At 50.3% G+C, this 25,828-nt stretch overlaps 1 protein-coding gene across 1 annotated transcript; it reads left to right on the top strand.

The window, feature by feature from the left end:
* The first annotated feature begins 15,277 nt into the window (after positions 1–15,277).
* Positions 15,278–25,604, top strand: CNEP1R1 (CTD nuclear envelope phosphatase 1 regulatory subunit 1). Its single transcript, XM_070398106.1, has 6 exons — positions 15,278–15,388; positions 16,694–16,765; positions 19,634–19,707; positions 23,279–23,388; positions 23,503–23,557; positions 24,272–25,604. The coding sequence occupies exons 1-6, from the start codon at positions 15,364–15,366 to the stop codon at positions 24,311–24,313; spliced, it is 378 nt and encodes a 125-aa protein (XP_070254207.1). The 5' UTR covers positions 15,278–15,363; the 3' UTR covers positions 24,314–25,604.
* The last annotated feature ends 224 nt before the right edge of the window (positions 25,605–25,828 follow it).

Below are 25,828 nucleotides of genomic sequence, written 5' to 3'. Positions count from 1 at the left end.
CGGTGCCCTTCGCTGCGATTCTCAGGGGACAAGGCAGGGCTCTACCAGCAACATCCCTCCCATCGTGTTAACCTCCGCCCCCCCTGCCAGCCCCTGCCTGGGCCCTGGCGGGAGGGGCTGGGTGCCCAGCCTGGAAGGTGCCTCTTGGCTGAGTCCCTTCGGTGTCTCTCTGGCCGCCGAGCCAGCCACGCAGCCCCCTCCGGCCCCACAGCGAGGGGAGCGTAAAAGGCCGTTCAAACAAGGTTATGCAAGTCAAACATTGACTTTTCAAACCCTTCCGAACATGTATCACACACAAGCAAGCGCAGGAGAGAGGAGAGGGGTTCAAGTTCAAACCAACACGTTTGCCCAGCGGCCCTGGGGAGGGCGAGCATCATGCAGTGAGTGCAACACCCAGGGCCATGGGCGTGGCTGGCGGGGGGGGGGGGGGGGGGACAGAGTCTGTGGGCGTGGCTGGGGGGGGACAGAGTCTGTGGGCGTGGCTGGGGGGGACAGTTTCTGTGGGCGTGGCTGGGGGGGCAGATTCTGTGGGTATGGCTAGAGGGCGTAGACTCTGTAGGCGTGGCTAGGGGGCAGACTCTGTGGGCGTGGCTGGGGAGGGATAGACTCCATGGGCGTGGCTGGGGGGGGCAGACTCTGTGGGCGTGGCTGGGGGGGATAGACTCCATGGGCGTGGCCGGGGGGGGGGGGGACAGACTCTGTGGGCGTGGCTGGGGGGGGCAGACTCTGTGGGCGTGGCTGGGGGGGCAGACTCTGTGGGCGTGGCTGGGGGGGGGATAGACTCCATGGGCGTGGCTGGGGGGGGGACAGACTCTGTGGGCGTGGCGGGGGGGGGCAGACTCTGTGGGCGTGGCTGGGGGGGGATAGACTCCGTGGGCGTGGCTGGGGGGGGACAGACTCTGTGGGCGTGGCTGGGGGGGACAGACTCTGTGGGCGTGGCGGGGGGGGCAGACTCTGTGGGCGTGGCGGGGGGGGCAGACTCTGTGGGCGTGGCTGGGGGGGCAGACTCTGTGGGCGTGGCTGGAGGGTAACAGACTCTGTGGGCGGGCTGGGTGGGATAGACTCCGTGGCTGTGGCTGGGGGGGGTAACAGACTCCCTGGGCGTGGCTGGGGATTTGCAGGTGGGGTGGGGGCGGCAATGAAAAAGTATAACCAGAGTCATCACATAAAACAGTTAAGATGCCAAGTGAGCATGAGCAGAGCCTGCACTGGGGAAATAATTCAAGGAAAATTTCAACGTGACAAAATCGTCCACAAGCGCCCTGTGCAGTGCATTGCAGCCAACACTCCGACACCATGGCCAGTGAGGCCGGTTTTAAGGAAAAGCGCAGAACAACACGCCAGCAGTGCGTCTTTGCCATCTTAATGGGCAATTCTGATTTCTTGTCCCAAAAAAACATTTACCCTCTCCTCTCTCCTGATGTTTCTCTCTCTCTCTCTAAAAAAAAAAAAAAAAAAAAAAAGCCTGGAAAAAAATAAAGACAGCCAATGATCAGCCTGCGCCCGCGCTGCACTGGGAACTCCGTGTCTCGGAGAAGACCTCCGTTTTTTCTGCTTAGGGGTGCCCACAATCACAGAGAACCCGGATGTCGGCTAGACTGATTGTGAGGGTCATTACTCGGTACAGACACGGGGCAAATCGTCACGCTGTGCCCCTGCGACTAACATAAGGTCACGTGCCAATTACATCTCGAAGAAACAGAGCCGTGGGTGTGAGTTCCCGGGCCCCCTCCCTGCCCTGGGACATGCGCAGAATAAAAGTGTACAGGCGTCAACCACACGCCGCCTCTTATAAAGCGAACCACGTCTCTGAAGCCTTCCCAGCCCCTGGGACTCGGGCTCCTGTTCCTACCGGGACAAGTGATTTGTTTGTCTCACCCACTTAAGTCAGAGCAAGCAAACTGCAGAGTCCCTCCTCAAGGGCTTGGCTTGGCTTGTCACCAGAAGACGCTTTAGAATCTCCAAGATGAAGAACCTCTACTTCAAGTTCCCCACATCCGTGAGAGTAACCTTCAGAACGTCTCCGTGAAAAACAACAACAAAAGGGAAACTTAGAATCAGAACATGAGAGCGACCGAGTGCTTGGACTATCCCTCCACGTCCGTCTCTACAGAGGAGTCATCCTAATTAAATATTAAAATTCTGCTCCAAAAGGAAATTTTGCTTCCAAAGCAGCACTTCAGTCTGTACAGGTTAAACCTGAAAATAGTGTATTCCTATCTGGACCGTGTCTAGATACGACATCTTTGTCTTACAGAGCTATCGTCTCTCAACTAAATTTAAAAATTCTTGGTTTGCCCTGACCAGTTTGGCTCAGTGGCTAGAGTGTCAGCCTGGGGACTGAAAGGTCCCAGGTTCGATTCCGGTCAAGGGCATGTACTTTGGTTGCGGGCACATCCCCAGTAGTGGGTGTGCAGGAGGCAGCTGATCGATGTTTCTCTCTCATGGATGTTTCTAACTCTCTATCCCTCTCCCTTCCTCTCTGTAAAAAAAAAATCAATAAAATATGTTTTTAAAAAAATTCTTAGTTTTCGCCCTAGCCGGTTTGGCTCAGTAGATAGAGCATCAGCCTGCGAACTGAAAGGTCCCAGGTTCGATTCCGGTCAAGGGCACATGCCTGGGTTGTGGGCTCCATCCCCAGTGAGGGACTTGCAGGAGGCAGTCGACCCATGATTCTGCTCTCATCATGGATGTTTCTCTCTCTCTCCCTCTTCCTTCCTCTCTGAAATCAATAAAAACATTTTTTTTTTTTAAAAGTCTCTGTGTCGGTTAGCCACCCACACCACGACATCCTCCAGGAGCAGATGACGGGGCGGGAAAGAGCCTGCTTTGTTCAGGCCGTCTAGGGTTTCGGTACAGATGTTACCTCTGCTGATGCAAGAGACGGGACCCTCAACAGCCGGTGCCTGTCGGGTTTCAAAAGCAAACGTTACATGCTGTTTCCAAATCATAGCATGTGGCAGCGTGGTGTACCGTTTCCATACAAACCTGCACACCCTCGCTCCCCCATCGGCCAGCGTCCTATTAAACTGATGACAGAGAGGGAAGGGAGAAGAGGGGAGGCAGGGGAGGAGAAAGGGGAGAACGAGAAATGGGTGGCATGGATGTGGATGGGAACTTTTATGGCTAAAAAAATCTAAAAACACTAAGAAAAAGATAAGCTATACTTCAGCCATCGGAGACTCCTGGGAAAGTTTTTTATTTTTTAAAGCAGCCTGGAAGGGTTTTTTTTTTATTATTATTAATATGTTTTTTTTTATTGATTTCAGAGAGAGGAAGGGAGAGGGAGAGAGCGATCGAAATATCGATGATGAGAGAGACTCCTTGATTGGCTGCCTCCTGCGCGCCCCCTACTGGTAACCGAGCCTGCAGCCCAGGCGTGTGCCTTGACCAGGAATCAAACCGTGACCTCCTGGGTCATAGGTCACCACTCAATCACTGAGCCACGCCGGCTGGGCACAACTGCCCGGTTTTAATCCCCGCTCTGCCACTAACTGAGAAGCCTGAACAGGTTACTTCACGTGGTTATGCCTCAGTTTCCTCACCTGTAAAGTGGGGATATGAGGACAGTCCCCTCTCTGTGTTGCTATGAGGACTGGATGTGTTCATCTGGGTGCCTGATGCGGAGAAGGCCCTCATGGATGGAAGTCAGGGTTTTCCACCTCGGCCTCTGGGTCCCTCTCAGACCAGGGCCCCGGAAACCTGTCCTGGGGAAGATGGCCTAGGCCAGTGGTCGGCAAACTCATTAGTCAACAGAGCCAAATATCAACAGTACAACGATTGAAATTTCTTTTGAGAGCCAAGTTTTTTAAACTTAAACTATATAGGTAGGTACATTGTTATTAACTTAATTAGGGTACTCCTAAGGCTTAGGAAGAGCCACACTCAAGGGACCAAAGAGCTGCATGTGGCTCTCGAGCTGAAGTTTGCCGACCACTGGCTAGGGGGCCAGGCCAGAAGTCTCCTGCTCAGGAAAGCTCACTCCGAGAACAGTCACTCCCCATTCCTATACTTGCCCGGCTTCCTCGGGCGAGGAAAGCGGTTTTCAATTCTGAATTATTCATCTAATCTGACACCAATCTCATCTTTAATGCAGGCAAGAGAGAGGCCCTGTCAAGGTTCATACACACAAAAATCAATTCCAATGCGGTCCCAGGAAAACGGCTTTTGCCAGATCACCGCCGTGGCTCCCAGGCAGGAGTCGGAGCTGCCACGTGGACTTACGTAGATACTTACAAGGACTCCACCGCTGAGTGGGAACGGCAGTTACACCAGGTCACCTTCAAAACTGGTTTGCAGTCCAGCCGGCGTGGCTCCGTGGCTGAGTGTCCACCTATGAGCCAGGAGGTCACAGTTCGATTCCGGTCAGGGCACAGGCCTGGGTTGTGGGCTCCATCCCCAGTGGGGGGGCTAGCAGGAGGCAGCTGATCAAGGATTCTCTCTCATCATTGATGTTTCTATCTCTCTCTCTCCTTCCCCCTTCTTCTCTGAATTCAATAAAAATATATTTAAAAAACAAAATAAGAAAATAAATAGCCAACATGATGAAAAGCAACAACAACAAACTGGTTTGCACACTTTGGAATATTATGCACACGTCAAAACCATGAGGGTGAGTAAGTAAAGGAAGCAAGTTCCAGAACAATGTACAAGTGGGCGCCATTTAAGTTAAACACAAGGTGGGGCGGGGGGGGTGGTGGAGGGGGAGGGGGCGACTGGCTGGTGTGCTCAGTGGTTAGAGCACTGACCCAGATGTGTGCCAAAGGGTTGAGGGTTCGATTCCCGGTCCAGTCACATACCTGGCTTGCAGGTTCTACCCAGTTATGGATGGGGTGTGTACGGATGCAACCAATCCATGTGTCTCTTTCACATCAATGTCTCTCTCTCTCATTCTCCCTCCCACCCTCCTTCTCTTCCACTCTCCCTAAAAATCAATGGAAAAAAATATCCTCAGGTGAGGATTAACAAAAAAATAAAACAAATCAAAAACAAGGGAGGGAGGGGGGAAATAGCAGAGTTCTGAAAAGTGATTTCACTTTTTTTAAAAATATTTTTTAGCCCTGACCGGTTGGCTCACTGGATAGAGCGTCAGCCTGCGGACTGAGGGGTCCCGGGTTCAATTCCAGTCAAGGGCATGTACCTTGGTTGCGGGCACATCCCCAGTAGGGGGTGTGCAGGAGGCAGCTGATCAATGTTTCTCTCTCATCGATGTTTCTAATTCTCTATCCCTCTCCCTTCCTCTCTGTAAAAAAATCAATAAAATATATTTTAAAAAAATATTTTTTAAATTGATTTCAGAGAGGAAGGGGAGAGAGAGAGATAGATAGAAACATTAATGATGAGAGAGCATCATGGATCGGCTGCCTCCTGCACGCCCCCCGACTAGGGATCAAACCATGACCGAGAATCAAACCGTGATCGCGCGTACATAGGTTGACGCTCAACCACTGAGCCACGCCAGTGGGGCAAAGTGATTTCACTTATAGACACTTTCACTCTATCTATTCCTTGGGGAAAAATACCTTTTTAAAAATATATATTTTTATTGATTTCAGAGAGGAAGGGAGCGGGTGAGAGAGCTAGAAACATCAATGATGAAAGAGAATCATTGATCGGCTGCCTCCTGCACGCCCCCTACTGGGGATGGAGCCTGCAACCCAGGCCTGTGCTCTGACTGGGAATAGAACCTGGGACCCTTCAGTCTGCAGGCTGACACTCTATCCACTGAGCCCAACCAACGAAGGCAAAAAACACCTTTCTTAAAGTGACATATTTGTACTAGCCTCTGGAGTACTGCTTGGTCTCAGAATGAAATAAATTTGCATTTCGGGTGCATAGGCCCATGGTTAGATGGCAACACCGAAAGTGTGCGGGGTGCGGGAGAAGGGGAGGCGTGGGTGCCCCGGCGGAGCGGACCGCAGGGCCCAGAGTCCGGGCCCGGGTGCCAGCTCCCTTCGCTCCCCGGGCCTGTGTGAGTTCCCGGAGCCCAAATGACTTTGGAAACGCAAGTTAGAGCAGAGTGGCTTAATATGATCGAGTTGACCCTGAGGGACTTCCGGAATAGCAAATATTAATAACGCCAATTTTAGCAAACACATAAAGTCTGCACAGTCAGAACACACCTGAATGGCTCCTAAAGCTTTTAGCAAATTGAGCCGCAACAATAGAACTTTACCTGAACACGTCTTCGCCCCCGTTTAAGTAGCCCTCTTGGGGAGAATAAGAAGTCGGCAGAAAAGGTTTAGATGGCTTACTGCTCCAAAGCCCACACAGACAAAATTACCCTGAAGGAGGAATTATTTCCCGGCGTCCATACATTAGCTTCGCAGCCCGGGGGGCACGCCGAGGTGACTCAATCTTCGGTCACGGTGGATCTTAAAAGCCCGAACAATGGCTCTCCTCTTTCTTCCTGGAGCCCCGTTTGGTGGGCCTGTTTCTATTTCCGTCTGGTTTCCCTGCTCACCTGCTTGTGCAGAGCCGACCGCCGAAAGCACAGCCCTGTCACAGGGACAGCCGGAGAGCTCACGGCAGAGAGCGGCTTCAGCCTCATGAATCTGAAAGTAGGGGAAGCAGACGGCGTTGGGTAATTCTCTTGTTTTAAGCGGTTTTTTAAATTGATTTCTTTTGGAAAGAGAGGAAGGGAGAGAGAGAGAGAGAGAGAGAGAGAGAGACGTCGATGTGAGAGTGAAACATCAACCCACCGCCTCCTGCACGCCCCCTACCAGGAAGTGAGCCTGCAACCTCTCTCCGTGCACAGGATGGCGCCCAACCCACTGGACCACACAGGCCATGGGTGGTGTTTGATGCTTTTAAAAAAAAATCAGGTTTTTTTCCCAGCCCTGTGTGGCTCCGTGGTTGAGCATCCACCTATGAACCAGGAGGTCACGGTTCGATTCCCGATCAGAGCACATGCCCGGGTTACAGGCACAGTCCCCAGTAGGAGGCGAGCAGGAGGCAGCCCATCCATGCTTCTCTCTCATCATTGCTGTTTCTCTCTCTCTTTCCCTCTCCCTTCCTCTGTGAAATCAATAAAAATCTATATATATCGTTTTTTAATAAAAATAAATAAAAGTCTGTTTTTTTAAACTTCTCTTTGCTGGAGGCTGCAGGGACATCACCATTAATGTCGGTGACCCCTGCCACCTTGACCGGATCTGGCAGGAGCTCCACAATGGAGCTCACGAGAGAAGATTCCCAAGTGATGCGCATACATCCATACGAAGCACGAGACACTGCGAGGAAGGTTATAAATATCCACATGCCAAGTGCATTCTGACTGGCGCAGACCACCCTCCTCACTGAAGGGCCGTGCCGTTACCACGTGCCTGGGACTCACACCTGAGATGGAGACAGTCCTGGGCCTGGAGGAGCGAGGGGCCCAGCCCCCGGGCTGCTCCGCACCTGGGCCGAGGGGGTTAAAGAGCATCAGAAAGTGTTCCCTTCCCCGGAGGGAGCACAGATGCCGCGCCAGCCTCCACCGCGCTCCTGGCCAGTCTGCGGGCCGCGAAGGAGCAGGCAGATGGCTGGAGGCGAGCAAGTCAAAAGGAAGTTGCATGTGCCCTGCTCGGCTTCCTAGCAACTGGGCGGGCGATGCCAAGAAAGCCAGCCGCTCCGAGGAGAAACGCCGCGGGGGACCTGGAGCCCAGCGGCCGGTGGGGGAGGGATGGCCTCCAGACACCCCCCTGGCAGAGCGGCCCGAGCCTTCGGGCCCCCACCCTGCCCGCCTCACCGGGCCCTCCACCTCCCCGCCAGCGCCAGCTCCTGCGCACCTGGCCGCTCGGAACTCCTTTCAAGACCACCTTTCAAACGCTAGAGCCTCAGGCAGCAGTCTGCCCAGCCAGCACGGGGCACAGTAAGTTCCCACTTCTCCATGGCAGCGAAGGCCCCGTGCACCCCTAGTGCACCTGGGCCAACTGGGCCGCAGCCCAAGCTGCAAAAGGTGGGCGCACAGCCCGGCTAGGGTCCCAGAGGCCCGAGAAACGTCCTCCCAGCGCCCTCGTGTGCTCCTGTCCCTTCCTTAAAAACAGCCCCTGCGGCCCAGCCCGCGTGGCTCAGTTGGCTGAGTGTCACCCCAGGAACCAGGAGGTCTCCGGTTTGATGCCCAGTCAGGGCACATGCCCAGGTTGTGGGCTCCATCCCTGCCCCCAGCAGGGGGTGTGCAAGAGGCAGCTGATCAATGATGCTTCTCTGTCATCCATGTTTCTCTCTCAAATCAATGAAAGCACATTTTTTAAAATAAATAAACATATGCAGTGGCACATCATACACCAAGATCACACATCTGTAAATCTGAAGAAAAAAATTCCAGCCTCATCCCTGCTTTGTTTTCTTCCTTCTTGAACACCAATAGGTGTCAGAGTGGCCCCAGTCCTGGTGCTGCCCAGAAATCATTGGGTTCTGCTGTCTCTACGCACAGAAAACCTCGCTCGCCGCCGGAAAGAGCCCTCGCACTCTCCCCGCGATTTCAAATTAAATGTGCATGTCACTCCCGAAGCCTCCAGGAACGCTGGGACGATTATTTTTAACTTTTTACTGTTGTATCTCAATTACCTCCACTTATGAGACAGCCGATCTATTAAGTTCTCAGGATAGGACCCAGTGGGGATCAATTTTAAAATTAAAAAGATTTTTAAGAGTCTACTCTTCGAAGTTCCATCATAATTTCAAATTTCACTGAAAACAATTTGAATTTTAACGCTCCTCTGGAGAAATTTCCAGGGAGCCTCCAGAAATAGGGAGCGAGTGGTGCCGTGGTACCATCCAAGGGACACAAACCAAGCCAGGCCTGAGGCTCCTGCCAGGATGCTCTATAGAGTAGGGGTCAGTACATGGCTAAACAGGGCAACCCTGCAGTTCAGCAAACACACCACGTGACCTGAAAACACACACACACACACACACACACACACACCCCACAAACGTTTACAGCAGCTTTCTTCATGATCACCCAAAACTGGGAGCAACCAAGATACCTTTCACCAGTGAGCAGATAAACAGATTGAGGTACATCCATGCAACGGATATTATTATTATTTTTTAAAAATCTCTGGTTTCTGGTTTTTAATATTTTTGTTGATTTCAGAGGAGAAGGGAGGGGGAGAGAGAGGTAGAAACATCAACAATGAGAGAGAATCATCCATCAGCTGCCTCCTGCACGCCCCCCACTGGGGATCGAGCCTGCAACCAGGACCTGTGCCCTGACCGGGAATCGAACTGTGACCTCCTGGTTCATAGGTTGATGCTCAACCCCTGAGCCACGCCGGCTGGGCCCTTTCTATTCTTTCTATAAAAATCAATGAAAAAAATATCCTTAGGTGATGATTACAAAAAAAAAACAAAAAAAAAAAAACGTGGGGCCAGGACTTGGCCCTAAAGCTCGAGTTCTGGGACCCCTGCTCCATAGCCTCAGGAGGCCGTGAGGGTGCGAGAGGAGGGCAGGGTGGGGTGGGGTGGGATCCCAGCCACAGGGCAGACGGCCAGGCCACGGCTTTGCCCGCATCTGGCCCAGAGTCAATGCCAAAGTCCTGACCAGGATGCCCATCCCTCCTTCCACCCAGTGTACCCCCCAACCTGACTGACCCAATTCCCTCCTCCACCTATTCTCCCAGCCCCTCCCTCCATGGCAACCAGCAAGCCCCCTAGTTGTCTGCACCCCCAGCGCCTCGCCCTGCTACTCCCTGGGTTCCCCTCCATAGCCAGGACTCCCTCCCTTCCATCCAGGACTCTGCCCCAGTGTCAGGTTCTCAGCAGCCCCCCTCCCCCGAAGTTTCCCACCAGCTGTGCTCCCTGCCCCTCTGACCCGGCTTTCATTTTCTCCACATCACTCATCGCCATCTGATATACCACACACCCATGCACATATACGCATGCACGCACCCAGGCATGCACACACACAGAGGCATGCACACACATACACAGGCATGCACACACAGAGAGAGGCATGCACGCCCCCAGACATGCATACACAGAGAAGCATGCACACATACACACAGAGGCATGCACACTCACACAGAGGCATGCACGCCCCCAGACATGCATACACACAGAAGCATGCACACACACACACACAGAGGCATGCCCACACGCGCATGCACACACACACACACACTCTCCCAGGCATGCACGCACACACACATTTTAAAAATAAACCTTCCTTTTTAGAGCAGTTTTAAATTTTCGGAAAAACCATAAAGATGGTAGCCATGTAAGAGGGTTCCCATCTAGCCTATTTCCCTATGATTCACGCCTCACATTAACCTGTATTGATACACTGTTAATGACTTTATTCGATTACCTCCGTTTTTACCTAATGGCTTGTTCCTGGCCCAGGATACACGTCATCCAGTCGTCACGTCTTCTTAGGCTCCTCTCGGCGCGGCCGTGCTGGGCCGTGCCTCTCCGTGGGGGCCTTGGCAGAGCCGAGGAGCGCTGCTCACCTACCATGTGTGCGTTAGGGAATCCCAGGTAGGAAGGCGGGCTCCCAGAAGACGGGGACCTTTGCCTCTCCGCCCACGGGTTCCCCAGCAGCTGGAGGGTGCTCGCCACATGGTAGGTGTTCCACGAACAGCTGCAGAATGAGTGAAGTTGCTAACGTGACTAATTCTCTTCACTGCGAGGTCTCACAGAGCCCAGCCCTTCCCATTGTGTACACAGGAAACGGGGGAAGCCTGGCCTAACGGCCAAATGTGGGGCCTCAATCGATGTTGGAGGGAGCACTGAATGGAGAAGCAAGAGTTCTTCCCCAGAGAGCACCACCTGCACCGCGTGAGGACACCTGGGGTGAGAGGGGGCCCTGAGTGGCGGCTGGAGCCCCCCAAGTTCATTCCGGGGCAACACGTGCAGCCCATCTGCCCACTGACCAGCTGGGGAAACTGAGGCCTTAAGGAGCTGGACACCGAGTCTGAGTGCTGGCCCCGCCTCCGGCTCCCCGAGCTCCCACCCGTGAGGGGTCAGGGACACAGGGACTGCAGTGAGGCCAGGCCCGGCCCGCCCGGCCTCGGAGGACGCTTACCTGGAGGACGCTTACCTGGCCGCGGTGCGGTTCCAGCTGCGCCCCCTTCCCTCCAGCCTCTCCGCTCTCACCTGGGCCCGCACGCCTGCGGCCCCGCCCCCAGGAGGCCCCGCCCCCAACGCCCCGTCCACAGCACGCCACGCCCACCTGACGCCCCCGTCCCCAGGAGGCCACGCCCATCGACGCCCGGCCCCTGGAGGCCCCGCCCACCTGACGCCCCGTCCCCAGCAGGCCACGCCCACCTGACGCCCCCATCCCCAGGAGGCCACGCCCAGTTGACGCCGGCCACACGAGGCCCCGCCCATTCGACTCCACGCCCCCCGTGAGGCCCCGCCCACCGCGCCACTCCTGGCAGCACCGGCGGCCCGCAGCGCCCCCTATCGGCGGGCAGGCGCAGGCCCGCGCGCCTCTCGGCTCACTGTTCAGTTTCTTTTCTTGTTCCTTTAACTTTCCCTTTCCTGCTCAGTCACTCCTCTCCCTTCCCCTTCTCTCTCATTTCCTTTATCTTTCATTTTTCCAACCGGGCATTCCTTCTTTCATTTATTCTTTCATGCAATAAATATTCGGTGCCAGAAACCGCTCAGACGCTGGGGGCAAGGCAAAGGCCACATTTCTGGGCCCAGCAGCTTCAGTTCTAGTGGACGAACTTTTTTTTTTCCACCCCCGCCCACAGTTGCGATCCATGTTAGATCACGTCCCAGTATATACACGTAGAAACACACACACACGACACTGAAACTCGAGTTTCACAAAACGATGCCTCCCTGCAGGCTGTCAGCTCCTCCAGCCGTCGGGCAGCCTGTGGCCCAGCAAAGCTCTGCTTGGGGAGACTTGCAGCGGGTGGAGGGCGCCACCTGGTCAGCATGAGGGGCGGGGGTGGGCAGGAAGGGAGACGTGGAGGCACGTGGAATCCGACCCACGGGCTTGGCTTTCTTGTCTTGCACAGATTTGTGTTAGGAGTGGCGCTGCTTTGGTTATAAGCAATCTGGACTCCAGTTGACTTGCAAGGGGGATTTGCATGGAAAAGGGAAGGTTTTTGCCCTGGCTGGTGTTGCTCAGTGGGTAGAGCGTTGGCCTGCGGACTGAAGGGTCCCGGGTTCGATTCCGGTCAAGGTTACGTGCCCGAGTTACGAGCTCGATCCCCAGTAGGGGGTGTGCAGGAGGCAGCTGGTCGATGTTTCTCTCTCATTGATGTTTCTAACTCTCTATCCCTCTCCCTTCCTCTCTGTAAAAAATCAATTAAATGTATTTTTTTAAAATTTCAATATATTTCTTCTTTATATATATATATTCTTTATATATAGAAAATAAATATATAAATATATATAAAATAAATATATAAATATATATAAGCATATATATATATATATATGAGAGAGAGATAGAAACAATGATGAAAGAGAATCATGGATCTGCTGCCTCCTGCACGCCCCCCCACTGGGGATCGAGCCCACAACCCGGGCATGTGCCCTGACCGGGAATCAAACCGTGACCTCCTGGTTTATAGGTCGACGCTCAACCACTGAGCCACGCCGGCCGGATAATTTTTTAAACATTTTAAAATCTTGGTAAGATAGACATCACATGACATTAACCATCTTAGCCATTTTCACACTGTGGTGCAACCCCCACCCCCACCCACCTCCAGGACGCTTCTATTTGCAAAACCGAAACTCTGAGCTGGTTACACAATGACTCCCCAGCCCCCACCGGGCCCGGACAACCCCTGTCCCACTTTCCGTTTCTCTGAGTCGACTTCTCTAGGTATCTGGTGGACGCGGAGTCGCGCAGTCCTTTTCCTTTTATGGTTGGCTTATTTCCCTGAGCATAATGTCCTCAAGGCCCATCCATGTCGCAGCACGTGTCAGAATTTCCTTCCTTTTTAAGGCTGAGTCATATCCCATGGTGGGTATTGACAGATATCACACTTTTTAAAAAAAAAAATATATATATATATATATATTTTGTTGATTTATTACAGAGAGGAAGGGAGAGAGATAGTTAGAAACGTCAATGAGAGAGAAACATCGATCAGCTGCCTCCTGCACACCTCCCACTGGGGATGTGCCCGCAACCAAGGTACATGCCCTTGACCGGAATCGAACCTGGGACCTTTCAGTCCGAAGGCCGACGCTCTATCCACTGAGCCAAACCGGTTACGGCCAGATATCAATCATACTTTATCCATCAACGACATCTGGATTGCTTCCAGCGTTAGGCCATCGTGGGCAGTGCTGCAATGAACACGGACCGGTGTGTAACTCTGTCTTCGAGAGCCTGACGTTGATTCTTTCGCGTGGAGAGCCGGGAGTGGGACTGCCGGACCGTGTGAGAACTCCGCAGTGTGTTTAATTCCTTGAGGAACCGTGATGCTTTCTCCCACAGCGGCCGCACCTTTCCACGAGCAACGCATGGATGCTCCGCTTTCTCTACAACCTTATCTGATCACTGCGCTTTGTCCTTTATTCTGTTGAGATAATAGATTGATTTATCTATTGGTTTGATACCAAGCCACCTCTGCATCCTGTCCTGTGATGGATTTTTACTGGCCCCTCTCTAAGCACGGCTGGGAGCCCAGGGGAACCATGAGGAATAAGACTTGGAGGTGGAGGAGGGGAAGCCTGAGCAAGAAGGCAGGGCGATATGCTAGTTGGGGCTTAAGTCCAGGCCCTGACAATAACTGCAAGGTCTGGGCAAACTCATTTTTATGTCTCTCAGTTGTCCAGTGAGCCTACTGGAACCTAGCTTGGTGGCTTTCCAACTTTGAAACTGTGGTTTGTTTGTTTTTTTATTGGAACCCTCAGTTAAGCATATGCTTTATTTTAGGATCAGAACCCAGCAGGCATGCACACACAACCAAAAGAAAAGCTCATGAAACAATACTTATGCCGCCTTTCCACGAGGCTGATCGTTTTTATTTTACTTTAGTTCCTTGCAAACAAAATAACAGTCATGGCTCGGGAGGTGGATTTCATGACCCTCTCAGGGGTTTTGACCCAAAGTTTAAAAATTATCTCCTCGGAGGGCTCAGTGGGGTGATGGATGGAAAGGGTTTGGTCCAGAGGGAGGCACCCTCAATGGAAACTTCCCAACATGCTGCTTGGAACCTTCTGGGCCTCATCTTTGCAGGGCTGGTTTCTTCTCATCCATTGGGATTCTCAACTGAAATGCTCCACCCCCCCTGAGCACTGGCTCCTGCTACCCTCCTTTATCTCACTGTATCCTATTACCCTTACCTCCCTGGTAGAACTACCAACCTTATCTGATTACTTGGTGGCGTGTTTATGGCCTGGTGTAACCCTCCCACTTCCAGGACAGGGATCTTGTCTGTCTCGCTCATATCCCTGATCCAGTGCCTGGCAGCATCATGCAGTCAATAGTTCTAGAATGAATGAATGACCACGAGGAAATGAGCAGGAGAGCATTTAAAATATATATATATATTGATATTGATTTCAGAGGGCAAGGGAGAAGGAGAGAGAGAAACATCAATGATGAGAATCATTGATTGGCTGCCTCCTGCACGCCCTACACTGGGGATCGAGCCTGCAACCCGGCCATGTGCCCTGACGGGGAATTGAACCCTGACCTCCTGGTTCATAGGTCACCGCTCAAACTTGGAGCCACATCCCATCGGGCCACACGGGCCAGGCAAACAGGAGAGCATTTAAATCAAATATAAGTGTAGTCGAGTTGCACAGATTTTTTTTTTAGAGTTTTAGGCATTGTGGTGCTTTGTTTGCCTTCTGTATGATTTATGAAAGTGGTCGTGAGAAAAAAGTAATCAAGGGAGAAATGTTTGCTTACGTGGTTGGCTATCTAGGAAAGAGGTACTATTCCCATTATTTGGGGTTCTAGTTAGTTCTGAACCTATTTCCCCATGCGTCCTAGCGGGAGGGCAAGCTCGTTGATTTCTGATGCCCTTGTCAACGACCGGAACACTGCCTGGAAGGTAGTGGGCGCTCAATAAATATTTCAGGAATGAAAGAATCAAGCTGCAAACTAGAAAGGAAGAACCTAAGAACCGGCTGGGTCAGGCTGCAGTTCCTCCCCGGGGCAGGAGGCGGCGCTAGCGTCACACCAGCCCGGACGCCGGCCGTTCTTGGCCCCTCCGGCTGACCGTCCAACCCCGGGCCCCGAGGCCCGGGCGGGAGTTAGCCAATAGGAATCCGTCTTAGTTATGAGGTGGGACAGAGCTGCCCTATGAGCGCAGCGGGTCTAGGTAAGGGGCGGGGCGACGAGGAGGGGCCGGGAGGAGCGGTTAGAGGTGGGAGTCGGTGTCGCGGGCCGGGCGGGGCCGCGGAGCTGCGATGCGGGCGGGAGCGCGTCCGTGACCGGAGCTGCCGGCCGACATGAACTCGCTGGAGCAGGCGGAAGGTACGGGCCGCCCGGACGCGGCCCGGGCTCGCCCCGGAAGCCGGCGGGGCTTCGGAGGGGCTGTAGCCGCGGGGACCCCGCCCTGGGGAGAGGAGGCCGCGTGGGGTGGCCGGACGCGGTCCGGAGCTCGGGGGGCGCGAGGGCCCGGCCTGGGGGCCGAGGGGCTGCGGGACCCGGACGGACGCGGGGGGCGCGTGCGGCCGCTGGGGGGCGTTGCGGCCGCTGCCCCCGGGCCCGGTTTCCACCCGAGCTCCCGTGCGGGGCTGTTTCTAATTCATTGGTGGACGTTCGCACTTCGGTTTGCGAGTCCACTCGCTTTATTCCGATAAGCCCGGGAGGCGTAACCCTGGGCCCTTGATTTCGAAAACCCCGTGGGTTGTACCCCTCGTTCCTTTACCTGCATTTTACTCCCAAAACCCCGTGGGATGGAACCCTCACTCCATCTTTATTTTGGAAACCCCGTGGGTTGTACCCCTCGTTCCTTTACCTGCATTTTACTTCCCAAAACCCCGTGGGTTTGGACCCCCAATTCCTGCCGTGGTTTCTGGTAACTGCCGGGGTCAGGGGTTGCCTCTCGGTTTCCTTTATAAAAAAGTTTAAGAAGCGCGATCGTGGGAGCGACACCTCCCCCCACCCCCCACCCTGCTCATTCGCGGGGGCACCTTGGACGCCCCCCGGCTCGAGAAGGCGTCCGGGCGTCGGTGGAGCCGAGGTCCCCTCTCCCCGCGTTCGGAGGGAGCGAGGGCGGGAGGGGAGGGGGCTGCCTGCGCCCTGGGTGGTTTCCGATGCCCTTGTCCTCGACCTGGACACCGCCTGTAGGTAGCGGGCGCCCCGTCAGTACTGAGCCCCGTTAGCGGGTTCCAAGTCGCAGAGGCTTGGCCGTTGGTTAGACGGCGGGGCGAGCCCTCGGGATCGGGTGCCCGCGTCCCCGGGAGATGGGGGAGACCTGGGTGCGGGGGGGACGAGGTCCTTCCGTCTGATGGGAGTCCGCGGCTCCAGCAGAATCAGAACGCCACCGGGTTTTGACGCTTCCATTTGCACCCCCCAAGCTCCTAGCCTCTGGCCCCGGTGGAGGCTGCCCCACACACCATTTCCCGAAGCTTCTGAGCGTGAACCAGCCCGTGCCCTTAGGTGTGACATTGCAGCTAAGGAGACGGGATGTGTTGGTCAGGCGCTTAGAGCCGCGGTAGGAAAGGGAGCAGGCGGTGCAGCCATGCCTGTGAGTTGGGGTGCAGCATCCATCCCTCACCTCCGGGACCCGCACCAGCAGGAGGAGCTAACGGGGACGGCAATCTCTCTGCCTAGATCTCAAGGCTTTCGAGAGGCGACTCACGGAATACATTCATTGCTTGCAACCTGCCACTGGGCGCTGGAGAAGTAAGTGCCGGGTGCTTTTGTTTTTTTTAAAGGGGAAATGGACTGACAGTGGGTACTTTTCTCCCTGCCTCGCAGTGATCTACTTTTATGTAAAGCTTGAGTAACAAAAACACTGGCTTTACTGAACCATAGGTGTTTCCTTTTGTTTCCACAGTTTCTAAATGTATTTAGCATCGTAAACAATGCACTGTAAAGAAATTTTTAAGAAAGGGAACTGGCCACCCCGAAGAATAATCTTTTTTTTTTTTTTAACATTTAAAAAAATCTATTTTTTATTGATTTCAGAGAAGAGAGGAGAGGGAGAGAGGAATGGGAGAGAATCATTGATTGGCTGCCTCCTGCATGCCCCCCTATTGGGGATTGAGCCTGAAACTGGGGCATATGCCCTGACCCGGCATCGAACTGTGACCTCTTGGTTCATAGGTCAACACTCAACAATTAAGCCAGACCACCCAGGCTGAAGAACAATCCTTGTGGTTGAATTTTCATTTTCCCATTAAAATAGGCATACTTTTATTTTTTTATTGAACAAATATTACAAATTTGATAGACAACACATATGGTAAAATTCTTAGTAGCCTGTTTAGCAGTTTTACAATTTACCTGCAAATGATTGGAATAAAGTTTTGTTAAGGAAAAAACAAATTATCATATATAGAGTGGGGCAAAATAGGTTTACAGTTGTGAGTGCAAAACAGTTTATTCTTGTATTATTATTTTGCTAGAGGCCTGGTGCACAAAATTCAGGCCTGTAGTCCGGGACCCCTTGGGGGATGTCTGCCTGCCAGTTTTCTTCTGACTACTTTTAAGATGTTCTCTGCCTTTGTTATTTTTTGTAGTTTCCCTCTAATGCACCCAGGTATTAATTTTCTTTCTCCTCGCAGTCCAGGACCCTTCAGGGGATGTCTGATTACCGGCTTAGGACATCCCTGCTGGCAGTTGGACATCCCTCTTGCAGTCCAGGACCCCTGGCTCCTTACTGCCCACCAGCCCGCTGCTCCTTAGATGCGAGCGCCACCGCCGCGGCGCTCGCACCAGTCGTGAGCCCAGCTACTGGCTGAGCGGTGCTCCCCCTGTGGAAGCACACTGACCACCAGGGGGCAGCTCCTGCGTTGAGCGCCTGCCCCCTAGTGGTCAATGCGCATCATAGCAACCAGTTGTTCTGGTGGTTCTGGTCGCTCCGCCATAATGGTCACTTAGGGTTTTATTATGTAGATTATTTTCCATAAGAACAACTGTAAACCTACTTTTGCCCCACTCTGTACTTGCAAAGGTTATGAAATTCGTTGGTTTTGACAGCATGGTTATGCTGCTTAAGAGCCTAACCTAGAAAAAAAAATTCACATTTTTACTGTCTATTCACAAATATTATGAATATTGCAAAATATGATTAGAAAGAATTGAGGTTACTGCCCAGTGGAAACATAAGCACATACGGGCAAATGTACAAATGATGACGGCGGCAAACAGAACGCTTTGCTGACTTACGTTGGGGCCAGTCTTAATTTCTTGGAGGTTTATTGTTGAACCTGATTCCTGCCAAGAAAGAAGTACGGCACCCATCAGGGACGTGCTGGGCTTCGAGTGTCACTCGGTAGTGGGGCCAAAAGTAGTGAAGGTACAGGCCTCTCAGGTCAAGATTTCTCATGTAGTTTTTATTACATCTGTTTGCAAGTTTTAATCCTATGCCCTGAGAATTCTCATTGGTCAGAATTCACAAATAGTGATTTTTTCCGGTTCTCTGGTTTATTTAGGATTACCCTCCAAACCTTGTTTCACTGCTACTTGAGAATCTTTTAAAATATATGTGACGCTGCCCTCGCTTATAAAATGCAGCACAGTGACCATACTTTACCTCCCCTGGTTGTGGTCTCAGTGCTTACCTGTAAGTGACAGCATGGCTAATGTGTGTGTATAAAAGTAGGTGTCTGAGCATCCCCTACTTGGCTTATTTACAATAAAACTGTACTGGAGTATATTTCTTATTGGAAATAGAATTATAGGATATTGAACTTAATCCGTTCTGAGCTGAGAACTAATTTTGAAATTTTGATTGTCATTAAATACTTAAAATGAGATTGTTTTTCTGTGACTTGCCTCTTCTTAAAATAAATTGCCAGGACTTCTAGACAATTAAGGATTTAATATATTTCCATTGCTCTCTGAAGCTTGAGCTCTACATTTTAAAACTGTGTGTACCAGCTGGAAGTCAGTAACTATTGATCAGAATATTAACTAGGCCTTGGTGCCTTTTTATTATTTTTCAGTAATGCCACTTACTAAGTTTTACTTATGATTTATTTAGAACGTTTAAAAAAAAATTCAGCAAAGTGGGGAGAGAGAAACCTTATCTAAGACTTACTATCAGTCATTTCTACCCCCACCTTCCTTTGAGTCCCTTAAAGAACATCCGATCCTGATTCGGGTGCTCCGTACATACTGAGTCACACTGACCTTTGTTTAATGAAACAGCCGTGGTCTGCAAGGCAAACCCTTTAGTGGGAATTCATGGTGCATTCATAAAGGGGGCTTTGTCTGTTTGGTTACATTGGAAAATGAGAGGGGTTTTGTTTTGCTTTTTATTTGAATTTGCAAAATCAGTACAAAACACTGGCAGTTATAATGTAGAATCTTAAAGTTTTACCAGCTTGTTTTATTGCTTTAATTTCATTAACTTTCATACGTCTGACTAAAGTAACGAGGGGAACAGCGTTATCCGCAGTAACGCAGGCCACAGGTGTAGAATTCCTCGGGTTCATGCAAGCCCCCGATGCCGTTTCCTCACGCGCGCTGCCTTTGCTGTCATTGACAGCAGTGTCACCTGCTCAGAGCTCATTCCTTACTAATTTTGTGTTTATCTCTCATCAGTGCTTCTTATAGTGGTATCTGTCTGTACGGCTACTGGTGCCTGGAACTGGTTAATAGACCCCGAGACACAAAAGGTAGAAGTTTTGATTTAAAATCTTTAATACATTAAATGCGATACTGGCTATAACAGTGCTTTGTTCATTGAAAGTGTTAGATGCTGCTGCCTGTTACTACTAACAGAGATAATTAATCATCATGTTAAAAACATGCCTTACATTAATGTGCTGCAGAAAACCTCAGGCTGGCTATTGTGAATTCCGTATCTTTACAGGGGAAAAGGCCTAAGAAATATAACTCCACTGTGACTACTCCTCACTCATTTCTGAACTTGCGTGCAGCTTTCCGTGTCTCATCTGTCCCTGTTTTTATGTCCCTGGGTTTATAACATAGTCTTCGTTCTGCTTCAGTTAGTGTCCTCGGGTCCAGCTCTCACAAATTACAAAACAACATTTTCTCCTATGAGCTCCCTTTGTTAATACCTTTCCTCACCCCAGACAGCATGGAGGCGGCCTGGTAGGAAGCAAGTGATAAAATAGCACAATATAAATGTAATAAAAAGTCAAGACTAGAAATTAATTCGACTTGGAGGACAAAACCAGGAAGGATCCCAGGTCACTGACAGTGTAGCCATGTGCACCAGCACAGTTTCCAGAATTGAGTTACAGATTAGCCTCGGAGGCACCCAATCAATAAGGTCACAGCCAGTTCCACGGTTTTCATTGTCTGGGAAGATATACGTATAGGTTTCTTAGCTAGCAAAGCGTTTATTTCCTTAGTGTTTGTCTCCAAAAAAATTTCCTGCCTGAAGTTTAATATAGGAGACACTGAGAGAGCTCCCGTTGGGCACTGCCGGGAGTATCCCTCTACCAATGCAATAACAGGGTTCATAATGTTATTCCTCGAAGCGTCCTTTGATGGAAGCTGGCAGCGTGCCTCTCACATTCTGCCTCTTTCTACTAACCTGGCTCTTCATTTCCAGCTCGGGCTTTTTTATTAGAGAAGCAGTCGTCTCCAATTTATCAATGAAGTCGCACCCCCCCCCCCCTTGCAGCTTTATTTATGTGATAATGTAAATTTATTTAAATTTATGTAAAAACGTTGTTTATGTAAAAATTTATAATTTTCACAAATCTTAATCCCACTTCCCCATTATAAACTGGAATTAGGTCGCCCATTTCAGTAGCTGTATTTATGACCTTTCATACAGGAGAAGAGCCTGCTAGTAAGGCTTGTCAGCAGGCTGCGTGGCAGCGCAGGCAGCCGGGGCTCCTTAGCAGGTAGTCTCCTGCCTGGATCCACTGGGGGGGGTTGTAATAAGCAGGGGAGGTTGGTGATGGAATTTTATGTTAATAGAGGGCTTTTGTGGCAGAACGGAAACTCTCCTGTGTGTTCATTTATAAAAGCCCGATCTTAAGGCTGCACTTGGTACTCATCTGTAGGGGAAGAGGGAAGGAAGCTGCAAGAAGATTGAAAAAGGTCTGTCCTGGGAAATGAAGCTGACTTCTAATTGGGAAAAATACAAGCTGATTTTCAGCTAGTTGAGATCTTAATAAAACACAGAATTAAATGTAATTTGAAATAGGCCCAAAACTCTGTAGTTAATATGATTTTCTAAATTAGGTGAGAATGTGAGGATTAGCCTAAGGGTTGGCTCTGTATATTTTAGTATTTAATAAGCTCCAACCTGACAAGCCTTTTCAATAGCAATTGTGTCTGTGGCCCGAGATGCAGACGCAAAGCCAGTGGCCAGCTGGAGGGACGCGGGAGAGGGACCTGGCAAGCCGGGAAACACGGGCCCCGGATCTAAGGACGCTGCTGCTTGGAGGCGGTCGGCTGTGGCCACGGAGGAGAGCAGGCTGGCACCGGCTGGTCTCCTTAAAGTGAAAGCACAAAACTGTGCTGACTGCGCAGGCACATAAAGCCGCTGGCCCGTGGGATTCGCTGTCCTCAGGTTTGGAGAAGACAGGCCTCTGGAATAGCGATCTTTCTTCAGGAGCTCATCCTTCTGGGAGCTTCGCCCTGACGTTCCCAGCCTCTCGTTGCTTCGTTTGACGAGTTTATTTAACCGGGACCGGGCTAGGCCGTCTGCCAGGTGCTTTCATAAGTTCAGTCTTTGTCCTGAAACGGGTGCGCACCTCGTGGTGTGCCGGGGGCGCAGAGGCCCTGAGCTGGATTCCCTCGCTCCCCCTTACTTCCTGGTCCACTTGATTTCTGTTGCCAGACCCAATATTGGGCTTTTCTCCTTCCGTCTGCTCCCCCAGGAGTCTGGTTTCAGTGCCTGCTTGTTTTCCGAACGTGGCTCCTGGACGCCTGCCCCTCCACATGGTCTTAATGTTGTGGGTGGTCCTGTTTTCTGCTATCGACTGAGGATCCAGATCTGACTCCCCCTTTTTTCTCCTGAACTCTGCTTCCTTACGGGGAGCTAGCTGCCCGTTGTTTTTCCTGCTGGAGGGTCCCGTGGCCATCGGAATCTCAGTGGCTTCAAAAGCAAACGCATCGCTGCTGCGGGGAGGAAGGGGAGGCTGGAGTTGAGTATAGAGGATGTGCAGGGTTAGCCGGGTGGAGAGGCGAGAGGAAGAGGGCAGCATATGTGCCCGTGCGGCAGGACGCAATTCCACGGGGCCAGGCTGCGCACGGCACAGTCTGCCCAAGTCCTGAGGAAGCTGTTTAACAGGGAACTTTTTTTTTTTTTTTAAATATATTTTATTGATTTTTCACAGAGAAGAAGGGAGAGGAATAGAGAGTTAGAAACATCGATGAGAGAGAAACATCGATCAGCTGCCTCCTGCACGCCCCCTACTGGGGATGTGCTCGCAACCAAGGTACATGCCCTTGACCGGGAATCGAACCTGGGACCTTTCAGTCCGCAGGCCGACGCTCTATCCACTGAGCCAAACCGGTTCGGCATCAGGGAACTTTTTAACTAGATCACGTGTGACTTGTGTTTTTTTGTGTGTGTTTTTTTTAAATATATATTTTTTAATTGATTTTTTACAGAGAGGAAGGGAGAGAGATAGAGAGTTAGAAACATCGATGAGAGAGAAACATCGGTCAGCTGCCTCCTGCACATCTCCCACTGGGGATGTGCCCACAACCCAAGTACATGCCCTTGACCGGAATCGAACCCGGGACCCTTCAGTCCACAGGCCGACGCTCTATCCACTGAGCCAAACCGGTTTTGGCCTGTGTGACTTGTGTTTTCATTGAGATCAAGTCCTCTTCACTCCACAAGACTCGTGTGGTGGAGCACGAGCTGCCTCAGATGTTGGGAAGCCCTGCACAGCCCCGTGTCCCTCTCAGGGGACGTAAGCCTGTGTGCTTTTCACCAGCCTCGCCCTGCGGGCTCAGTAGATAGTTGTGGGAGGGTGGCTTTTCATCACAGGAATAGATTGTAGTGGTTCGGGTATTTGGAATGAGTGGAGGGAATATTACTATATTGTCTTGCTGCATTGAAGATATAAAACATACGTGTTTTCATTTTTATTGCATAGCAATACAGAGAACTGGCATTATTGGAAGTCTTCAAATGCCCGTATCTTAGATGATTAAGATGTTCCATGTGTGTATGCATGAGTGGAGAGGTAGGACGGAATCTGTGTTGTTGGAGATTTTTAACATTTTCCTGTGGCAAACCCTTCTTTCCAGGTGTCCTTCCTCACGTCCTTGTGGAATCACCCGTTCTTCACCATCAGCTGCATCACTCTGATAGGCCTGTTCTTTGCTGGGATTCACAAGAGAGTCGTCGCTCCCTCCATGTATCCTTTACACGCTGAGTTTGCTTGGAACGAAGATGAGGCGCCTTCTCGGCAAGTGGGGCGTCGTTAACGCCTCTTATAAATGACGGGTTTTCCTTTAACCACGTTTTTCAGTATCGCCGCGCGGTGTCGAACTATATTGGCAGAATACAACATGTCTTGTGATGATGTAAGTATTTTCTTCATTTGAAAAGTACGGACGTGAAAGGACTCTGTTTTTGCTTAAGTTAAGCGAGCATTAACAGTAATTGTCTCCATGGAATTAATAGTGGGAATATTCCTTATCGCATTGATTCTAAGACTTTTTAACTATTTCAGCCTCTGAAATTGATATGTATTCAATCAGCGGTGTCTTACCATTTAATTGGTAGAACTGACAGTTTAATTTTTCTTGATGCAAAATCATGATGCATCTCTTCTCACATTCCAGCCATTGGTTAACATTGTAACTTGAGGGAATTAAAGTTTACTGTCGGGAAAATAAAAGTTCGGTTCAACTTTGAAAAAATTAATAAAAAGTAAAATTTACTGCCGGAAAAAGAAATGCTTTTGTCAGGTACATCGTTTTATTCATACTTTATGCACTGTGGTAAAGCACATAAATTAGTCCAATTACACTAATTTTATCCAGTTGATTGGCTGATTTTTAAGTGAACAGGGAATACATCAAATAGAGATTGTACATGTGTGTTTTAAAGTAATAAAGACTTTGGAAGAAAGCGCCACGCAGAGAAAACTTTGAAAGATAATTTCATTGCTTAATCTTGACTAAATATAGAGAGGTGTTCTAATACCCTTCAAGGGCCCTTTGAGGTTTATAGATAAACGGTGGTGTTTTTTAACAGAACTGTGTATTTAAAAACTTAATTTTTTACTGTTACAGACAGGAAAACTGATTCTGAAACCCAGGCCTCATGTTCAGTGACAGTCCGCAGTCACTGTGCCAGGACCTACAGCAGCCTTTCTTCGGAGAAGCGGCACAGAGCCATCAGGGTTCCCGTGCCGTTGGATGTGGACGGTCAGGGCGACAGCCGACAGGACGTGTGCAATATTTACCCGGAGAGCTTGACGGTGGGACTCCCAGGAGCAGCGCTGGTACCACGGGCTGTTTGCGTATCAGTATTAGTGTCACTTTAGTACTTCAGATCCTGCGGCGGGCGTTGCAGGTGAAGTATGTGTGTATGTTACTAAGTTAAACTTAGAAACAGAACCTCATCCAGTTTTTATAATGTATTTTTGCAAACTACTGTAAATAGCAAATCAATGCCAATGTCAAAGAGGAGAGCGTCATGTGGACTTGGTTCTCCTGCACCAGTATTTCAGGAACGCCAGCTTGCCGGCTCCATGGCTCTTTAAAACCTACTGTGAGTGTAGCGGTGCCTGTCCTTCCACTCCTCTCAGTCAGAATGCGGGAAACCGCCGAGTTGGGCTTGGACTGAGGAAAACTCGTCTTCATTATGTTGCAAGAAATCACAGATGTTTTGAGAAACAATTTTTGTTAAACCAGATAGTGAACTTCAGCCACTATGGGGAGATATTTTCCTATTCATTGTTTTCATTTAATGCTAAATTTACTTTATATTTTAGAAATAATTTTAAGAACACTCCAGAGGCTTCTGAAAATACCAGTTTAGTTATAAATTATGTGTTGTCTGGGAATTTGATGGTTATTGTTTTAGATAATTGGGATTTTATGCTGTGGTCAACGTGCCGTTGCACTAGGATTGCACAGTGTCCTTGATCATCCGCTCCGTCACCGGAGGACTGGGGGCGGTGCCACCACCGAGAGTACAATTCTCACTGTCTAGAGAGTGTTACTGACATACTGTGTATGCATATTAGCCACATGTACTATATAACTTAGAATTAAAGTATTGGGGTTGCTGTAAATATTTTAAAAACTGGACGTGCCTTTTACCTGTTTATTAGAAGATTTTGAGAAGGTTTAAATTATTTCAAGAGCAATCTTTTAAATTTCATTTGACATAAAGCTGTAAATTCAGTAATAGGACAAAAACTTTTTAACCAGGCTACCATTTCATGAAACGTGTTCATCCTGGCTTTCACGTGCATCAGGTTTTATTCTTCGAACTATAGCAATAAAACCCTCTGCTCCTAAGAAGTCTTAAGAGGGTATTCTCTGTATTCTGCGTTGTTTTATTTTCTGTAAATTTTGTAGGTAAATATGTGCATAAAAATAAAGACTTTATATATAATCGGTGATTGGGCTTTTTCCTTGGTTTATTGTAACTCAGTACAGGCTAGCTCCAAATGAGATATTTTATTTTAATCCTGTCAGTAGAGCAAATTTCCAGTAGCACTTGTACATACCCCATTTATTCACCTATAACTTTGTCTTCCTCATTGTCTAATAACATTTGGCTCTTAATCAGGAAGTGCAGGTTTTCTCAAACTTGCATTTCCAGCTTCCTGCAAGAGG

This window comes from Myotis yumanensis, unplaced genomic scaffold, assembly GCF_028538775.1.
Source record: "Myotis yumanensis isolate MYYU_CA2020_CCGP unplaced genomic scaffold, mMyoYum1.0.hap1 SCAF_18, whole genome shotgun sequence".
In the NCBI taxonomy this organism is placed as follows: Eukaryota; Metazoa; Chordata; class Mammalia; order Chiroptera; family Vespertilionidae; genus Myotis; species Myotis yumanensis.
This window is presented reverse-complemented; position numbering and strand designations above follow the sequence as displayed.

Bases quoted from the DNA above. Each gene is read 5' to 3' on its own strand.
- CNEP1R1 (XM_070398106.1), top strand. From the start codon at position 15,364: ATGAACTCGCTGGAGCAGGCGGAAG. The intron at 15,389-16,693 runs GTACGGGCCGCC...CTCTCTGCCTAG, and splicing joins CTCGCTGGAGCAGGCGGAAG to ATCTCAAGGCTTTCGAGAGG. The intron at 23,558-24,271 runs GTAAGTATTTTC...TTACTGTTACAG, and splicing joins ACAACATGTCTTGTGATGAT to ACAGGAAAACTGATTCTGAA.